The sequence below is a fragment of the Panthera leo genome, chromosome B1, assembly GCF_018350215.1.
Source record: "Panthera leo isolate Ple1 chromosome B1, P.leo_Ple1_pat1.1, whole genome shotgun sequence".
Taxonomy (NCBI): Eukaryota; Metazoa; Chordata; class Mammalia; order Carnivora; family Felidae; genus Panthera; species Panthera leo.
The window spans coordinates 31,198,217-31,217,467 of NC_056682.1; the positions used below are offsets into that span (position 1 = coordinate 31,198,217).

Sequence of the window (19,251 nt, forward strand, 5' to 3'; positions counted from 1 at the left end):
GAAAGAATAAAATTTCACGCCAGGTGACTCTTGATTTTTTTTCAGACACTTTTCCAAATAACTTACTAATCATATTTTTAATTAAAGCAACTTTATTTTTTATTTCGCTTTCACATTGTCTGAGGATAAGTCAAGTAGGAAGCATACTAATTAAAAATGATTGCAAAATCTGCTGTCCAAGGAAGAAAGATGTGTTAGCCATACGTGATTCTATGGAAGTGGGTATGTGGGGTTTGGGGCATGGACCTAAAATATTGGTTCTGGTTTCCACCAAAGACTGTGCCAACTCTGTAATAAACTAGTTTATTTTCTGCAAGAAACATCACTGGACATATTTTAGGCTGGAACATTCCAGGGCTACATTGCCAGTGTGACATACGAGGAGGATGCTTATAAGGGCTTGTCTTCTTATTTGAGATGTTTTATATCATTCCATAAATATCAGTTGCCTTTAACTGAGTTTTTTGAAAGATTCCCCACCATTTCCTTCCTGAGCTGGAAGATTCTAACAGATGGCTTCATTTAGAGTACACATGTAGCTTGTCTCCCTAGTGAAAGAGAGTGGCTGTTTTAAGCTTGCTGCCTGTCACCAACCCTTACGATGAGGAGAGGAAAAAATTCACAATTATGACTACATTTGTTAGGAATTGCAGTGGGAATTCAGAAATGCATCGTGAAATTAACCCAAAGTGGAATTTGCCTGAACTACTAGAACTTGGATGAGTACTCTTTGGTAAAAATGGCTTTGGTACTTGAGATGACCACAAGTTGGTCGAGATCTTGGCTTTATTGATTTGACCTCTGAGTTGAAAGCATTAATGGTTAACAAAAAAGATGTGTGCAAGCCACTGGGGTTTAGTTAAGGGGAGGGCAGCCAGTTTTCAAAATAGCAACTCTTAGAACCAGAGTCCCACTGCTGTCATGAAAGTTGCAAGCAGAGACACAGGATAGAGTGTAACCATCTAAGAAAGAAGTTCCGTTAACTGTGTAGGAAATCTGAGAATCAAATTGCTCGAGAGACTTTGCCAAAATTATATGACAAGCCATGGCCTTTACAGAGGTAACCCGTGTCCAGGATTATCACGCTTTTGTCTTTGTTTGGGTAGGTGATATCATTTTGCATTTTATGAGGCTAATTCAGTGGCCATGACTGTCTCTCAGCCCCTTGAGGGAAAAGATCATCCCTGCATTCCATGTCTAGCACACTGCCTAGTGTACAATAGAGGTACAAGCTTAATGCTTGTTTGAGTTTAAGTGTGTCATATATATCACTGAGGCAGAGAAGATTTTGTGTTTACAAATGGTTACTATCTATTATTCCATGGGATCATCCCCATTCCTTAATAAAAGTTGCAAGGCAAGGGTCAGTCTGGCCTTCTAGCACAGGTTGACATCGTTTCCTGGGACACAGAAATGAGTGGTTCCTGATCTTAGGAGTTTCTAGTGTTTCTTGGCTCATGGAAAGTGAGACACCAGGATTCTGGTTCAATTTCCTCTACTGAATAATGCGATTCCTTTGGGGACTCCATATAACACTTGTCAGAGATGCTGGGTTTTGGAGACTAATGGGTTTTCAGTATGTGGCCAGAGTGGCAGGCACATAAAGGGAGAAGAATATTCCAGGCAGAGAGAATGGCATAATCCAAGTCATGAAAGCCAAAAAGGCAGATATCAATGGGAGTTCAAATGGCTTTGGTATAAAGTTCATTCGAGGGATTAGTGGGAGATAAGATTGGAACCGCCCATTGAAATTATCTTGTAGAAACAGAACCAACAGTTATTTGCTTAGCACACGGCATATGCCTTCCCTCAATAGAGATGCTAGGGATAAGATGTATACAGGCAGGCAGGTCCCTACTCTTAAGAGAGCTCACTGATAAATAGACATCTAGGTCTCCGATTATAAGCAGTGATGTAAATTTTCTTCACTAAGCAATGAGACAGCCTGATGGCAGGAAATCGTCCCATCCAAATTGTGGGGATTTCCCTCCCAAAGCTTTCCAGATGGTTATAGTGGAAAAATAATTCTATATTATTGTTTTAAATGTCCCAGGATGAGTTAACTTTCTAACGGACTAGAAAGTAACAGTCAGAACAAAAAGGAAGGATGTATGCCCCAAATGTTGTACAAGAAAAAAAATTGAGGTTGTTGCTCCACTGGATGTCAAGGTCAAGGAAGGGAAGTCACTACAGGCAGTGAGTAAGAGAGTGAGCGTGACATCTTGGTGTATACATTTTTATTAGGAAAACCTAGAAGCAGAGGAGGTTCAGAAGAAGAAAATGAGGTCAGTTTTAAAGTTGCAGTTGAGTTGTTTCTGAGATGGCATTTAGTACGACACAGACAGCTGGACAGGGAGATGATATGCGCTGGCAGGAAGCCTTTGTTATCAATGTGGAAGTCATCTCTGGAGTCCTAAGGATGGCTGAGATCACCAAGGGACAAAAGGCAACAGCAAGTAAAAAAACAAACTGAAAAACTCTTCAAAATTACTAGGCTATCCATTTCCACCCTGTATATAATAGGAAAAATAAGGACCAAGCCAAGTGTCAGCAATAGGGGACTCGTTTCCTAAACTGCTAACCACACACAGGGGAATATAACCCAGCTATTGAAAGGAGTGAAAATGTCTGTACACGTTGACAGGGAACTGAATACCAAGATGTATTAAGTGGAAAAAAGCCGAGTGTAGAAGTATATAATAGTATGCTACCTTTTGTGTATGAAATACAAGAAAATAAGACTGTATTGGGGCGCCTGGGTGGCTCAGTCGGTTGAGCAACCAACTTCGGCTCAGGTCATGATCTCACGGTTTGTGAGTTCGAGCCCCGCGTCGAGCTCTGTGCTGACAGCTCAGAGCCTGGAGCCTGCTTCGGAATCTGTGTCTCCCTCTCTCTCTCTCTTCCCCTCCCCCACTCATGCTCTGTCTCTCTCTGGCTCAGAAGTAAACATTTAAAAAAAAAAGAAAATTAAAAAAAAAGAAAATAGGACTGTATAGAAAAACTTCCTTATATTTGTATAAAATAAAACATTAGAAGAATAAATAAGAGGCTAATAAAAATGGTTACCTAATAAAAATGGTAAGGATTGAGGGGAAATAGTATAGTTAGAGCCTAAGGCTATGATATCTCAGTGCATACCTTGTTATATTGTTCTAATGTTTCAACCAAGTAAATGTATTAGTTATCCAAAGTATGAACTTAAAAAAGTAAGAAAGTGTAGAGTGCATGGCCGTATGTCTAGCATAAAAGACTCAGGAACTGGTTCTGTTTCCAGACAGGAGCAAGAAGTGATAATGGAGAGAATTAGCCACTACGTGAGTCCTTGAAAAGGAAGGAGGAAACAGAATTTACAGGTCAGGAGCTAAAGTACGTGGTCCTGGCCCCTCTGGTGGATTTCTTTCTCAGTATCGCCCCCAACCCTTGTTCTCTAGCCAAGCCACCCCTCCCTGTCTTCTCTTGACTATTCTAAGTGTGTCCTCACTTTTGTTCATGCCACATTCCCACCAATGAGAATACTCGTCCCAGTGTTTCTCACCAACAAAAATCTTCATTCCTTTATCTAATAAATGTCCTGGCATCTCCATTCCCTACATACAGTGGCAGACCCCAGACCCAAATGAAGGACGGCTGTTCTCTCAAAGGTGTTCACTGTTAAGAGGGCCAGACATTGAGATGAACAAAGCAGCGTGGCATCCAGGAACAGCTCTTCACAGAGGGTGGTGCTGGTGCTGACTCTAAATTGTAAAAACCAGTAAGAACCGACCAGGGGAGAGATTTTCTGAGGGCAAATCAGAGGGAATCAGAGTAACACCGCTCTTCTTTCTAACTTAACTGGGCCAATTGTTTGTATTACTTTCATTTCTTGCATTCATATGTTAGCTCCCTATGCGGTTAGTCATCCTCCTTGACTCATGCACATAGACTTGTTATTTAGTTGCTAGAAGAAGCCCCAGGAGAATAGCTGTGATCACCCCATTCTATCGATAAAGAAGGGAGACCTGGAGAGGTAAGTGGCTTCCCCCAAGGCCAAAAGCAAATTCCTCTTAGAAGGTGATGCTTAATGGGAAGGAGTTAAGTTGTGATCTTTATGAAGGAAAATAATTATTACTGTGAAAACTGTTATAAGGCTCTCTCGTCTTATATTTATTCCACCTTCATGAGCCAAGGGTGTCTGGAATTTTTCACTCATTCATTGAACACATTTGTTTTTGTAGCATTCTTGCCTCTGAAAGTTTTATACTATGAGCAAAGCCAAAGTCAAGCTCTGTGGGCCCTCAGTAAAGAAGCAGATAATCCAATAGCAAGTAGCCAGACATGTGAGCCTGGCCTTCCTCCTGCCCCTCATTTGTCTTCTGTTGGTGGCCACAGATGTCACCTTTTCTCTGGTGACTTGAGGTGACGGGCTGCCCTGTTTCTCCATTTACTTCTTAAATGGAGTCTAGAACGTCATTTATCCTTTATGTGAATACATGATCAGTTCTTTCTTCTTTTCCAGAATTTCCCTGGGGCCATTTCTAACCAGGGCCAACTGTACTTGCTCTATTTCATCCTGTTATTTGAAATGTTATTTGTTATTTGTAATGACCGAACATGTTATTGGTAATGACTGAACTCTCAATTAATCCAGAACAGGGACTTAAGGAGCAGCCCAGATTCTCTGGCAATATCAACCTTTCCACTCTAAACCCTGAGCCATTTTCATTTACTGCCCCATGTGAGGTATGACATCTTCCCACTAATTAATAGCGACCCTTCTGAGTGATGAGTTACTATCTGGATTCCCATGCGCCATCTGGAGAAGAGCCTGGACACCGGAGAGTTTCTATTTTTATCAGGCTCTGGCATTGTACTTACATTCCATTAAAACTGAGCCAGAAGTCACAGAAAACTTAAATTGTGCTCTTTTTCCACCTAGGGCCACTATATCAACTTGATAAAGAGCTTTTCACACCCTCTTATCTATTGTACTACAAGGGAAGAGCAAAACAGCAGTCTATTTTCAAAGTCAACTTTTTGGCGTAAACATTCGGCTTCTGAGACCAGTTTCACTGCATCATGAAGGAAGACTGTGGGGACATTATTTTGATACAAACACGGGAGGCTGAATGAACTACAACCCAGTTAAAAATAGGACAGCCATAATTCCCCACAGTGGGTCATGCTTGGGGTAGGGGAGAGAGCAGAGGTGGAGCGGAAGTGGGGGCATGATCTGCATTTTCTTTCTTCCTTCAGAGGAAGAATGCAGCTCATTCTTCAAACAAAAAGGATGTGGCCACCTGTTGTAAGGCCAAGGGTGTAGGGACTAAGAGCATGGGCTCCAGAGCTGGGTTGCAGCTTCTTCCATTCTTCTTCCATTTCCTTCTTCCATGGCATTAGGCAAGTTATTTAGCCTCTCATGCCTACTTTCTCATCTGTATGAGTACCTTACCTCATAAGATTTCTGGAAAATTAAATAACACATGGAAATCATTTAGAAAGTTCCAGGCACCTGGTGAACCAGCAACAGGTATAGGTCTTGGTTGTTCTTCATTTTAGCAAGCACTTTGCCTCGTTTTTTAGAATGGAAATGATGCCTGCCTTGGAGATCCTAATCAGTAAATATGAACTCAGTGTTAATTTGGTGTCAAGCCTTGACACTTGAAAGAACAAAAGAAAATACTATGAATAATTATGCTAAGACAACAGGCAGGAACTGAGACTGCCCTGAGCAAACTAGGAAGGTAACATAAAGTAAGGAGGTAGGTAGGCATATGTAACCCCATTTTCAGTGGTCACAAGGAGGTGCTATCTAACTGATCATATAGCATTTAATTTTTGGCCAATAATGAACCTCTGAATCACCAGTGGCATTAGAAAAGAATTTTAAGTTATGCCCGGATATCTGTGGAACCCATGTGTGTGTGTGTGCACGTGTGTGTGTGTGTGTGTGTGTGTGTGTGTGTGTGTAATCCAGAACTGATTCCAAATGCGCGCCATTGATGCTCACTGATGATGAGCTGTGAAATCCTAATTTCATGCTTCTCCTTAGCTGCTAATAATAAACAATAAGAATAAATTAAATTTCCATCAGACCTTACAATTGCTATTGTTTTTCATACATGTTATCTCGTTTGATCTCCTATACAACCAACCACCAAGACATCAGCTGTTTTTCTGAGGGGACAGCTTTTTCCAGAGGTTACCTGACTTCTGGAATTAGCCATTCTGGAATTAGACCCCAAACTTTTAGTTTAGAGACTTTTCAGTCTGTATCATCATTTGTTTGTTAAACAAACAGTGATAAATGTTAGAGTAATTCAGAGCACAACTCTGGCCCTTATGAAGTCGTGGATGTCTGCCCCCAGGCAAACACTAACCTGTTTTCTGTCACTATATATTAGCTTGGAACTTCTAGAATCTTGCATGAATGGGATCACAGTATGTACACTTTTCCCTCTTTCCTTTCATTCACCATGATTTAGTAGTGTGTTTTGTGTATCAATAGTTCCTTTTTATTGCTGAGTAATATATATATTATTTTTCGGCTATGTTTAGGCTATAAACATTTTTTTAAATGTTTAAATTTTATTATTTATTTTTGAGCGAAAGACCACATAGGAACAGGGTAGGGGCAGAGAGAGAGGGAGAGAGAGAATCCCAAGCAGGCTCTGCCTTGTCAGTGCAGAGTTCGAGGTAGGGCTGGATCTCACAAACCGTGAGATCATGACCCAAGGCGAAATCAAGAGTCAGATGCTTAACCAACTAAGCCATACAGGCGCCCCTGTTGATGAACATTTGGACTATCCAGTTTGGAGCTATTATAAATAAACTTGTATGTAAGCCTTTGTGTAGACATATGTTTTTATTTCACCCAGGACATATCTATGAGAGAAATGACTGAGACATAGCATAGATGTGTGTTTTAACTTTTTAACTCCCCAGATGTTATTTTTCAAAGTGATTGGATCATTTTACATTCCCACCAACAGTGTATGAGATTTCCAGTTTCCTTTGCCAACCCATGCTATTTTCAGTTGGTTTTTTTGTTTTTTGTTTTTAGGTCTATCCATTGTAATGGATATGCAATGGTATTTCGTGATGATTTTACTTTGCATTTTCTTAATGACTAACCATGTGTATTATGCTTTCAGGTACTTATTGGCCATTTGCTCCTATTTTAGTAAATTGTGTCTTCAGATCATTTGCATATTTTTTTGTTTTGAATATATTGTCTTATTATTGAGTTGTAGGAGTTCTTATATATTCTGGGCACATATATTCAGAATATATTCAGACACATATCCTTTGACATATATGTTCCAAATATTTTCAGTCTGTGCTCTGACTGAAGACTGAAGACTTTAAGAAAGTTTGATATTAATACTTCTTTAAATGCTTAGTAGAATTCACCAGTGAAGCCATCAGGTCAAAAGGTTTTATACTGGGCAGGAGTTTTGATTATTGATGAAATCTCCTTCCTCATTTCTGGTTTGTTTAGATGACATATTATTTCATGATTTGGTCTGTGTAGGCTGTATATTTCTAGGAACTTATCAGTTTCTTTTTTAAAAATTTTTCTCATGTTTATTTGTTTTTAAGAGCAAGAGAGGCAGAGCATGAGCAGGGGAGGGGCAGAGAGAGAGGGAGACACAGAATCCAAAGCAGACTCCAGGCTCTGAGCCATCAGCACTGAGCCTGATGTGGGGCTTGAACTCATGAACTATGAGATCATAGCCTGAGCTGAAGTTGGATGCTTAACTGACTGAGCCACCCAGGCACCCCGGAATTTACCAGTTTCTTCTCAAGGCCAGCAACATCCTCAGACCAAAACCAGACAAGGGTACTACAAGAAAAGAAACTTAGAGGTCAATATCCCTGGTAACATAGATGCAGACATCCTCATCAAAAGACTAAAAATCTGAATTCGACAGCAAATTAAATGCATCATACACCATGATTGAGTGCGATTTATCTCTGGGATAGTAAGATATTTCAGCCTATACAAATCAATAAATGTGATGCACCACGTTAACAGAATAAAGGACAAAAATCGTATGATCCTCTCAAGAGATGTAGAAAAGCATTTGACAAAATTTGGCACTCTTTCATGATAAAACCACTCACCAAATTAGTTGCAGAAAGATGTACTTTAACCTGATAAAGTTATATATGACAAGCTCAGAGCTAATATCATACTCAACAATGGAAAACTGAAAGCTTCCCCTCTAAAATCAGGATCAAGACAAGGATGCCCACTCTTATCATTTCTATTCTTTATAGTAATGGAAGGTCTAATCAGAACAATTAGGCAAGAAAAATAAATAAAGGGTATCTAAATCAGAAAGGAAAAAGCAAAATTTTCTGTTTGCAGGTGACATGATCTTATATAGAGAAAACCCTAAAGACTGCACCAAAAAGCTGTTAGAACTAATAAATGAACTCACTAGAGTTGCAGGATACAAAATGAACATACAAAAATCAATTGCATTCTTAGGCACTAACAGTGAATTAGACAAAAAAGAAATTAAGAAAATAATCCCATCTACAATGGCATCAAGGCCAATAAAATACTGAGGAATAAAATTTAACCAAGAAGATGAAAAATCTGTCCACTGAGAACCATAAAACATTGATGAAAAAAATTACAATGTCATTTTTCACAGAAATAGAAAAAAACTCTAAAATTTGTATAGAACCACAAAAGACTGTGATAAGCCAAAGCAGTCTTAAGCAAAAAGAACAAAGTTAGAGGCATCACACTACGTGATTTCAAAATATACTACAAAACTATAGTAATCAAAATGGCTTGATATTGCATAAAAACATACATATAGACCAATAGAATAGAGAGCCCAGACTTAAGTCCATGTATTTATGGTCAATTGGTCTTTTATGTATTTGTGGTCAATTATGGTCTTTCAGACCATATGATTTTTATGTATTTATGGTCAATTTTTATGACCATATGTTTTGTATTTATGTATTGTGTATTACGTATTTATATCATATATATTATGTATTTATGGTCAATTATGGTCTTTCAGAAAGGTGCCAGGAACACATAATGGGGAAAGGATAGCCTCTTCAATAAATGGTGTTAGTAAAACTATTTTTCCACATGCAGAAGAATAAAATTGGACCTTTATCTCATTCCATATACAAAAATCAACCCCAAAGGGCTTAAAGACCATGTAACAGCTGATATTAAAAAACATAGGGGAAAGCATCTTGAAATTGGTTCGGCAATGATTTTTTTTGGATATGTCTCCAAAAGCACAGGCAACAAAATTAAAAGTAGAAATGGGATCGTATCAAACTAAAAACCTTCTGCACAGCAATGGAAACAACCAACAGAGTGAAGAGACAATCTACGGGATGGGAGAAAATATTTGCAACCATCCACTAATACGGGGTTAATATCCAAACTGTATAAGGAACTCAGCTCAATAGCAAGAAAATACATAAGCTGATTAAAAAATGGACGAAGGACCTGAATAGTCATTTCTCAAAAGAAGACATCCAAATGGCCAAAGATATATGAAAAGGTGCTCAACATCACTAATCATGAGGGAAATGCTAATTCAAACCACATTGAGATATCACCCCATACCTGTTTGAATAGCTGTTATCAAAGAGAAAAAAGGTAACACGTGTTGTCAAAGATGTGGAGAGAAGGAGAAGAGGGAACCTTTGGACAGTGTTCGTGGGATGGAAGTTCTTCCAAATAGAACTACCATATGATCTAGTAATCTCACTTGTGGGTATTCACACAAAGGAAGTGAAATCAAGATCACGAAGGTAACTGCACTCTGAGTTCATAGCAACATTAATGACTGTAGCCAAGATATGGAAATAACACAAGTCCCTCAATAGAATACATAAAGAAGGTGTGGTGTATACATATATACAATATGTTATCTCATATAATATATAGAATATGTATAGAATATTATTTAGCCGTGAGAAAGAAAGAAATCCTGCCCTTTTTTGACTACGTGGATGATCCTACCTGGAGGACATCCTGCTAAGTGAAACAAGCCTGATAGGAAAAGACAAATACAGTATGATCTCACTTATATGTGTAATCTGCAAAAAGCAAGTCCAACTCCTAGAAGCAGAGGGTGAAACAGTGGTCATCAGAGGCTATGAGGGTGGGGATGGGGGAGATGTTGGTCAAAGAGCATAAAATTGTAATTACATAGGATGAGTAAGTCTAGAGAACCAATATATAGACATGATTGTTATACTTAGCAATACCGTATTAAACACTGGAGATATGCCTAGAGTTATTTCAGTTGCAGTCATCACACACAAAAATGCATAGAAGTCCCTGACAATTTTTAAAATGTATTCCTGGATATTTTAGGGTTTTAAATGCTACTATAAATGGTTTCCTTAACTTTGTATGTTACAAGCATTTCCTGCTAGCATATAAAAATACAATTGATTTTTATATATTAATCTTGTCTCCTGTGACTTCGCTAAATGCATTTATTAGTTCTGGTAGTTGTTTCAATAGAGTCCCTGGGATTTTCTATGTACACAATTATATCATCTGCAGACAGAGATGGCTTTCCTTTGTCTTTTCCACTTTTGTGCCTTTTATTTCCTTTTATTTTATTTATCTCAGCTGATATCAGGGGAAAACAATTCAATATTTCACCATTAGCTATAAGCTTTTTGTAGATGCCATGTCTCAATTTACCATTCCTAACTCACTGACAGTTTTTATCGTGACTTTTTAGTTTTTTCAAATAATTTTCTCTATGTGTTGAAATGATTATATGTTTTTTATTCTATTAGTATGGTGAATTTTATCATCTGATTTTTTAAAAGATTGAAACAATAATCCTGTATTATGGGAACAAACTCTAATTGGTCATAATGTATTATCCTTTCCATATATTGTTGGTAACTTGTCCAATTCATCAAAGTTGTCAAATCTGTTGACATGGGGCGCCTGGGTGGCTCAGTCGGTTAAGCGGCCGACTTCGGCTCAGGTCATGATCTTGCAGTCCGTGAGTTCAAGTCACGCGTCGGGCTCTGTGCTGACAGCTCAGAGCCTGGAGCCTGTTTCAGATTCTGTGTCTCCCTCTCTCTGACCCTCCCCTGTTCATGCTCTGTCTCTCCCTCTCTCACAAATAAATAAAACGTTAAAAAAAAATCCGTTGACAGAGTTATTCATAATACTCTCTTATTATCCATTTGATGTCTATATAATATGTGATGGTAACACCATTGTCATTCATGATATATGATATTGCCGATTCCTTTCCTCTCTCTCTTGCCTTCCCTCCCCCACCCCCTCCCCTTCTACCCCTTCTTATCTCCCTCTCTTCTCCTTCCCTCCCTCCCTCTGCTGGATCAGTCTAGCTAGAGATTTGACAATTCTATAGATCTTTTCAAAGAGCCAGCTTTTGACTCTCTTAATTTTCTCTATCATACGCCAGTTTTCTAGTCCATTGATTTCTTTTTATTATTTTCTTCCTTCTATTTATTTTGAATTTACTATTCTCTTTTTTTCCTAGCTTCTCAAGTTGCAAACTAAGGTCACCAATTTTAGGCCTTCCTTCTTTTCTAATGTAATCATTTAAAACACTTAAGTTTCCTTCTAAGCTTTAGCTGCATCTTTGGATGCTTTAGCTGCATCCATTAATTTTGGTATGCCTTATTTTCATTATCCATTAGTTCAAAATATTTTCTAATATCTCTCCCAATTTCATTTTTAAGGCCATGAGTTATTTAGAAACGTGTTGGGTAATTGTAAGATAGTGTGGGTTTTCTTACATTTCTTATTGTTCTGATTTCTTATATGATCAGATTTTGTACGATTTCAATCCCGTTAAGTGAACTGACTTTTTGAATGAAGCGTTTATGGACTGTCTTAATAATGCACCATGTGCATTGAAAAAGAATACGTACTCTGTATCCTCAGGTGTAATGTTTTGTGTAAATGACGATAGATCAAGGCGGTTGATAACATTCAGAGTGTATGTGACTTGCTGAGTTTTGTCTACTCGTTCTTTGCTGAGAGGGGACTATTACAATATGCTTTCGTTGTAAAATTATATCCCTCTTCCATTAAGCTTGTCAATTTTGGATTCATGGATGTCGAGGGTCTGTCAATTGGCAGGCACACGTCTATAATTTGTATCTCTTTCTGGTGATTTTTTTTCTTTTATGATTATAAAATGCCCTCTTTCTCTCTTGTATTTTTGCCTTGGAATCTACTTGTTCTGCAATTAATATAGCCACTCCAGCCCTCTTATGCTTGCTGATTGCATGGTACCTTTGTTCATCTATTCACTTTAAAATTTTCTGTGTGCATTTTTTAACGTTTATTTATTTTTGAGACAAAGAGAGACAGAGCATGAACGGGGGAGAGACAGAGAGAGAGGGAGAGGGAGACGCAGAATCGGAAGCAGGCTCCAGGCTCTGAGCCATCAGCCCAGAGCCCGACGTGGAGCTCGAACTCACGGACCATGAGATCGTGACCTGAGCTGAAGTCGGACGCTTAACTGACTGAGCCACCAAGTCGCCCCTCTGTGTGCATTTTAAAAATACATCTGTGTATATTTAAAGTGCCTGTGTGTGTGTATAAAGTCTCCATGTGTTTGTTTTAAGTGTGTCTCTTATAGGCAGCATATAGTAGGAACTAGCTTTTTTATCTATTTTGTCAGTCTGCCTTGTTAACTTAGACTAGTTAAAATCTAATGTGACTATTTATGTAGCTGGATCTACATCTATCATTTTATCATTTGTTTTTGTTTGTGCCTTGCACTTTTTGTTTCACTCTCTTCCCTTCCCTGCTTTCTGTTGGATTATTTGAATATTTATTGGTATTCTTTTCAATGTACCCATTGTATTTTTTCCATATATCCTTATATTATTTTTAAGTGGTTGTTCTAGAGTTTACAATATACATATCTATATACTTACACAAATGCATACATGCATAGCCTACTTAGTTTATATTTATACATAAATATAAATATATTATTAGAGTAGTTTATTATTCTATTATATAATAGTTTAGTTTATATTACACATAAAATGTAGAAACCTTGCAACCAGATAGGAGTCTTTAAGTCCCCACCACTGACCTTTTGCTATAATTGTGAGATGTATTATATCTTTATAAAATTCCATGAGATGTTATCATTTTTGTCTTCAACCGTAGTAAGTATTGGCTTAAAGAACTTTAGAGTGAAAACAATTGTCATTTATAGTTACCATTTCTGTTGTTCCCAGTTTATTTCTGAAGGCTCACATTTCCCTCTGGTATCAATTTCCTTCATCCTAAGGAACTTCCTTTAGCAATTGTTACAGAGTAGGCCCATGGTGACAAATTCTCTCACGTCTTCCTTCATCTGAAAATGCCTTCTTTTTGCCTTTATTTTTGAAAGATCGCTTTGCTGCCCCTAAAACTCTGGGTTGCCATTCCTTTTCTTCCAGAATTTTAAAGATGTTATTTCACTGTCTTCTGATCCATGGTTTTTGATAAGAAACTTGCAAGAATTTGAATCATTGTTCCCCTGTATGTAATCTGTCTTTTTTTCTTTAGCTCTTTTAAGATTTTTGTCTTTATCTTTGGTTCTCAGCAGTTTGATTACAACGTATTTGGCATGATTAAGTTTATTCTGTTTGAGGTCCACTGAGCTTCTTGGATTTGTAAATGTATGGCTTTTGCCAAATTTGGGATATTTTTTTATCTTTATTTCTTCAAATATTCTTTTCTGCCCCCAAAGTCTTTCTCCTCACTTTGGGGAATCCCAATGGCACATGTGTTAGATTCTTTGATACTGGTCCACAGGCCCCTAAGTCTCCATTTACTTTTTTCATTATTTTTTTTTTCTTTCTGTTATTCAGATTGGATCATTTCTATTGGTTTAGGTTCGTTATCTCTATTCTGCTACTGATCTCATCCAGTGATTTTTAAATTTCAGATACTATATTTTTCAATTCTAAATTGTCCATTTGATTCTTCTTTATGCTTTCTATTTCTCTGCTTGGAATTCTTTTTTTTTTCACTCATTTCAAATGTTTTCCTTTATCTTACAGAGAATAGTTTAAATAAAAACTTTAAAACTATTCTTATAACTCAAACATGTTGGTCATCTCAAGGCTGACCTCTTTTGATTGACTTTTCCTTTGCCCATCTTATTCTTTGTACTTTGAGTAATTTTAGATTGTATCCTGGACATTGTGAATGTTATATTGTGTAGGTTTTGGGTCCTGTTGTAATCCTCTGGAAACTGCTGGTATTTTTAATTTTTAAATATTTTTAAACTGTTGGTTCTTTGAGACTGCAAATTGTGTCTTGTTTTTTTCTTGTTTTTTTTTTTTTTTGTGGGAAGTGATTCAGTTCAGTTCTCTAAGACCTTGCTATATTTGTTTGGGCCTGTCCCATACGTGCATGGTTCATAGTGGCTCAGATAAGATCCTGAGGTTTCCCTAGGTTCATACACATAATTAGGCAATATACTTCTTCAGTCATGTCTTTTTTGGGATTTCCTCCATTCTTTCCACAAGAACTCCTTTTAATGGTACCACTGGCCAGAAAGAGGAAGTTTTTTAAGGGACGTTTAGCCACCCATGCAAGTGCCCCCATTTAGCTCTTCAGCTGGGGCCCACCCTCAAGGCAAAACAATGAGGAAGAAGGAAACAAAACAAATCAGAAACTTTTCCCACCCCATCCTGCCTTCAAAAGTTGCTTCTCTAAATTTTGACACTCACGCACAATCTAGCATCTTTTACTTTTACATTTTACTTACTTTTCTGAGTCTTCAGTTATTGATTGATTGATTCATTCATTCATTATTTTATTTTATTTTATTAGTATTATTATTATTTTTGCAAAAGAGAGAGCACGAGTGGGGGAGAAGGGCAGAGGGAGAGGGAGAGAGAGAGAATCATGACCTGTGCCAAAATCAAGGGTTGGACACTCAACCAACTGAGCCACCTAGACACCCCAAGTTTTTAAATATTTATCCATAAATTTTAGTTTTAATCACAAGAAGAATGGGGCATAAGGAGCTTCTGCTGCCATGACGGGACAGAAATTCTCTGTTGCTTTTTTTTTTTTCCCCAGCGTTTTATGGTGAAAATTTTTAAACATAGAGAAAAGTTGAAAGAATTACAGTGATTGTCCATATGCCCACTCTTATCCCATATCTATCCATGCTTCTGTGTAGCCATTAATCCACCTTATTTTCCAATATATTTTATTTTTGTATTGTTTCTCATACTGTTTTTTTTTTTTTTTAAATTTTAGAGAGAGAGTGTGCAAGCAGGGGAGAGAGGCAGAGGGAGAGAGAAAGAATCTTAAGCAGGCTCCTGGCTCAGTGTGGAGCCTGATAGGGGACTTGATCCCATGACCCTGGGACCATGACCTGAGCTGAAATCAAGTCAAATGCTCGACTAAATGAGCTACACAAGCGCCCCTCACGTACCCGTTTTCATGTACAATTTAGTGGCATGAATTACATTCATGATGTTGTATAACCATCACAACTATCTATTTCCAAAAGCTTTCATTACTCCAAACAAAAGCTCTATAACCATTAAGAAATAGCTCTCTATCCCCTATTCCCCCAGCTCCCTGGTATCCTCTAATCTACTTTCTGTCTCTTTGAATTTACTTATTCTAGATATTTCATAAAAATGGACTCATACAATATCTAACCTTCTGTGTCTGACTTCTTTCAAAGTTTATCCATGTTATAACATGTATCAGCACTTCTTTCCTGGCTATGGCTAAATAATATTCCATTGTATGGATATACCACATTTTATTTATCCATCATCAATTGTTTATACTTTCTGGCTATCATGAATAACAGTGGTCTGAGCATTCACGTACAAGTCTTTGTATGGCCATGTTTCCAGTTATCTTGATTGAGTATATATCTACTTAGGAGTGAAATTGCAGAGTTATATGGTAACTCTGTTTAAATTTTTGAGGAACTACCGGACTGTTTTCCACAATGACTATACCATTTTGCAACCCCACCAAGCAATGTATGAAGCTTCCAGTTTCTCCACATCCTCACCGACACTTCCTATTGTCCATCTTTTCCATTAAAACAATCCTAGTAGGTGTGAAATAGTAGCTCATAGTTTGGGTTTGCATTCCCTTAATGACTAATCATGCTGAACATCTTTTGATGTGCTTACCGGTCCTTTGTTTCTTATTTGGAGAATCCTTTGCCCATTTTTAAATTTGGTTATTTATCCTTTCATTGTTGAGTAGCTGTGCTTTTGAAGTATAAGTTACATATAATAAAATACATCTTACGTCTACATTTTTGACGAGTTTTGACATATGCATATACCTATGTAAACTCTACCCTACTGAAGTAAAAACTGTTTCATCATCCTGCCCCTTCTTGATGAACCCATGCTCTTGTCAGTCAAACAACAGTATTTATTGACTTTCATCTGTAGAGATTAGTTTTGCCCATTTTCAAAATTAATGTAAGTACAACCATACATGTACTATTTTGTGGTTGGCTTATTTCACTCAGCATGTTTTTTGAGATCTGTTCTTTTGTTGCAAGTATCAATAGCTGCTCCTTTTTCCATTCTGAGTAGTTTCCATTGAAAGAATAGATCATAATTCAGTCATCCACTTTCCTGTTGAGGGACATCTGCATTGTTTCCAGTTTGGGATCTGTTAGGAATAAAACTGCTTTTAACATTCACGTACTAACTTTCTGTGTGTGGATATAGATTTTCATTTCTCTTAGGAAATACCCAGGAGTAGAATTGCTGAATCATGGGATAGATACAGATTTAACATCATAAGAAACTGGCAAATGGTTTTCCCGAGTGTTTTTATATTTTCACCAGCAATGCGTGGAGAATTCTGCTGGCTCCCCCACAATGGTAGTATTGTCAGTCTTCTTTATTATAGTCATCATAGTGAGCTTGTAGTAGTATCTCACTGTGCTTTTATTTTTTTTAATACTTATTTATGTTTGAGAGAGAGAACATAAGTGGGAGAGGAGCAGACAGCGAGGAAAACACAGAATCCGAAGCAGGCTCCAGGCTCCGAGCTGTCAGCACACAGCCCGACACGGGGCTCGAACTCATGAACCGTGAGATCATAACCTGAGCCAAGGTTGGACGTTCAACCGACTGAGCCACCCAGGTGCCCCTGTCTATTCATCTCTACTGTTACCTTTTGATGAACAGGAGTTTTCATTTGGGTGATATTGCTTTCTAAGCCTTGTCTGTGAAAGGTCTCCCTGCTCTAAGATCACAAAGGTATTTTGGTATGTTTTCCTTTCAGAACTTCATAGGTGTAGCTTTATGTTTAGCTTCATAAACCTTATCATATTATTTTTTTGTGTAGTATGTAAGGTCATAGTTCATCTTTTTTTCTGTACAGATATCCAATGATTCCTGCACCATTTGTTGAAAAGACTTTCCTTTCCTTCACTGAATTCTTTTAAACCTTTGTGGAAACTCAGTTGACTGTGGGTCTATTTCTGGAGTCTCTGTTCCCTTCAGTTAATCTGTATTCTTACATTCATACGATACTATAAGTCACAAACTTAGGCATTGTAACTCTTCCAACTTTGTTCTTTTCCAAATTGAATTGGAAATTTTAGATCATTAATGTTTCTACGTAAATTGATGTATTGAGATGTTCTGTTTCTTTGCATATCAGGTTTGAAAAATTGTGTATCAAGGAATTTATCTATTTCACCTGGGTTGTGGAATTTATTGGCATGAAGTCCAAAATATTCGCTTATCATCCTTAGGGGTTGTGAGCTCAACAGAACACATTGAAGATGAAACCACCTATAGTAGAGACCTTGTTCCATATCCTGGGCTCAGCTGACACCCCAGAAAAGTATGCCTCAGGAGCAGGACTACTCTAGCCCTAGAAGTAATAATAAAACCTAAACCCAGGTCTCAACAGAATCAAACTGATCTGCCTCTCAGGTCTTCTAGGGGCCCCATCCTATGCTTACATGGTGAAATATTTGAGGATCCCTTCCAGGGGACCCATCCGCAGACTGTTGGGACTTGCTTGCACCACTTTCTCCTCTCTGGGCCCCTGCCTTTCAGCTTCCACCCATCTCCGCATCCCTGAGCCACAACCTCTGTTTCCCTCTATCCAGAGAGATGCTCTCTGTCTGAGCTTCGTGAACTTCCCTGTGCTTTGGTTTAGAAAATGCCCCTAAGGTTCAAGCCAGGGTGACTGTGGAGCACCTCTCCTGCATTCCCTTCTCTCAAGGATCAAACCCCTAAATGCCTCAAAACAGGTGCTTCATATATTGTGTCCAATTCTATTATTTTTATGGCATTAAATAAATAAATGCAATGTTGATAACTCTCAGGATTTTTTAGCTAATTAAATTCAACATTTATGATTGAAAGTTGACACCATGTAAGGCATTGTTGAGAATCAGTAAAGTAAAACACTTGCTCTGAAGGATATGCCTGGGTGGAGAGAGCAGAAAAAAGCATAACAAAGTGTCATATACAAGAAGTTAATAAGACATAAGATGAAAAAGTGCTCAGGGAGTACAATAAGAGTGTTTAATTTTGACATGGGGTTGGTGGTGGGTGAGTGGTGTTTTGGATAAGTTTCTTAAAGAAGTAACCTTTCACGTGGCTTTTGAAGAATGGTAATCTATATAACCCCCCGGATTACCTCCTTTTGTAAACTTTAGGATATTTTATAAGCTTTGTTGTCTTTTCTGTAAGCAGATGCCATCCGAGTGCTACTTTTCATTAGACTCCAGTTAGTTAAATGAGTTGGCTTTCTCTACACACACATTAAATGACATGTCAAGACAACTGAATTATTATCTCTGTCTGGGGAAATAATCTGGGAATTAAAAATGTCCTTGGAACAAAAGTAAATGAGAACGAGCAGGAGGTAGGTGAGAGGTGACAGTGTTTATGGCAGTGTAAGCAGAGGGAAAAGTATATTTGGATCTGCTTAACATATTAGGACTCCTTTTTAGAATGTGTTGCTTCTGCGTGGGTTAATATCCTGTCCTTTTGTGAGTGAGAGAGACCCGAAACTTTGCCCAAACACTCAGCTAAAAGAGCAGATAATTTGGAGCATCACTAGAAGTTATCCAAAGCTAACCTATTTGTCAATGCAGATAAACAGTTTGCGTCTGACTTTGAATCACGCAAATAACCAGCTCAACAGCCTGAAGACACCTTTTAGTCCCCCTGCTTCGTTTCAGCACCTTGGGCATAGTGAGTGCTTAATGATCATTTATTGAAGTAATCACCATGTCTTGA

The 19,251-nt window shown here is 37.9% G+C and overlaps 1 protein-coding gene across 8 annotated transcripts in view; it reads left to right on the forward strand.

Moving 5' to 3' along the window:
• ADRA1A (adrenoceptor alpha 1A) overlaps positions 1 to 19,251 on the forward strand; it is a 132,713-nt gene that overhangs the window by 57,489 nt on the left and 55,973 nt on the right. Inside the window, exon 2 of one of the 8 annotated variants that reach the window (XM_042934508.1) lies at positions 3,275 to 3,967. The exons of the other annotated variants lie outside the window; for them this stretch is intronic. Coding sequence (XP_042790442.1) covers positions 3,275 to 3,291 — 17 coding nt within the window. The 3' untranslated portion in view covers positions 3,292 to 3,967. Of the gene's footprint in view, positions 1 to 3,274; positions 3,968 to 19,251 lie in introns of those variants that run through there. 8 annotated transcript variants of the gene reach the window in all.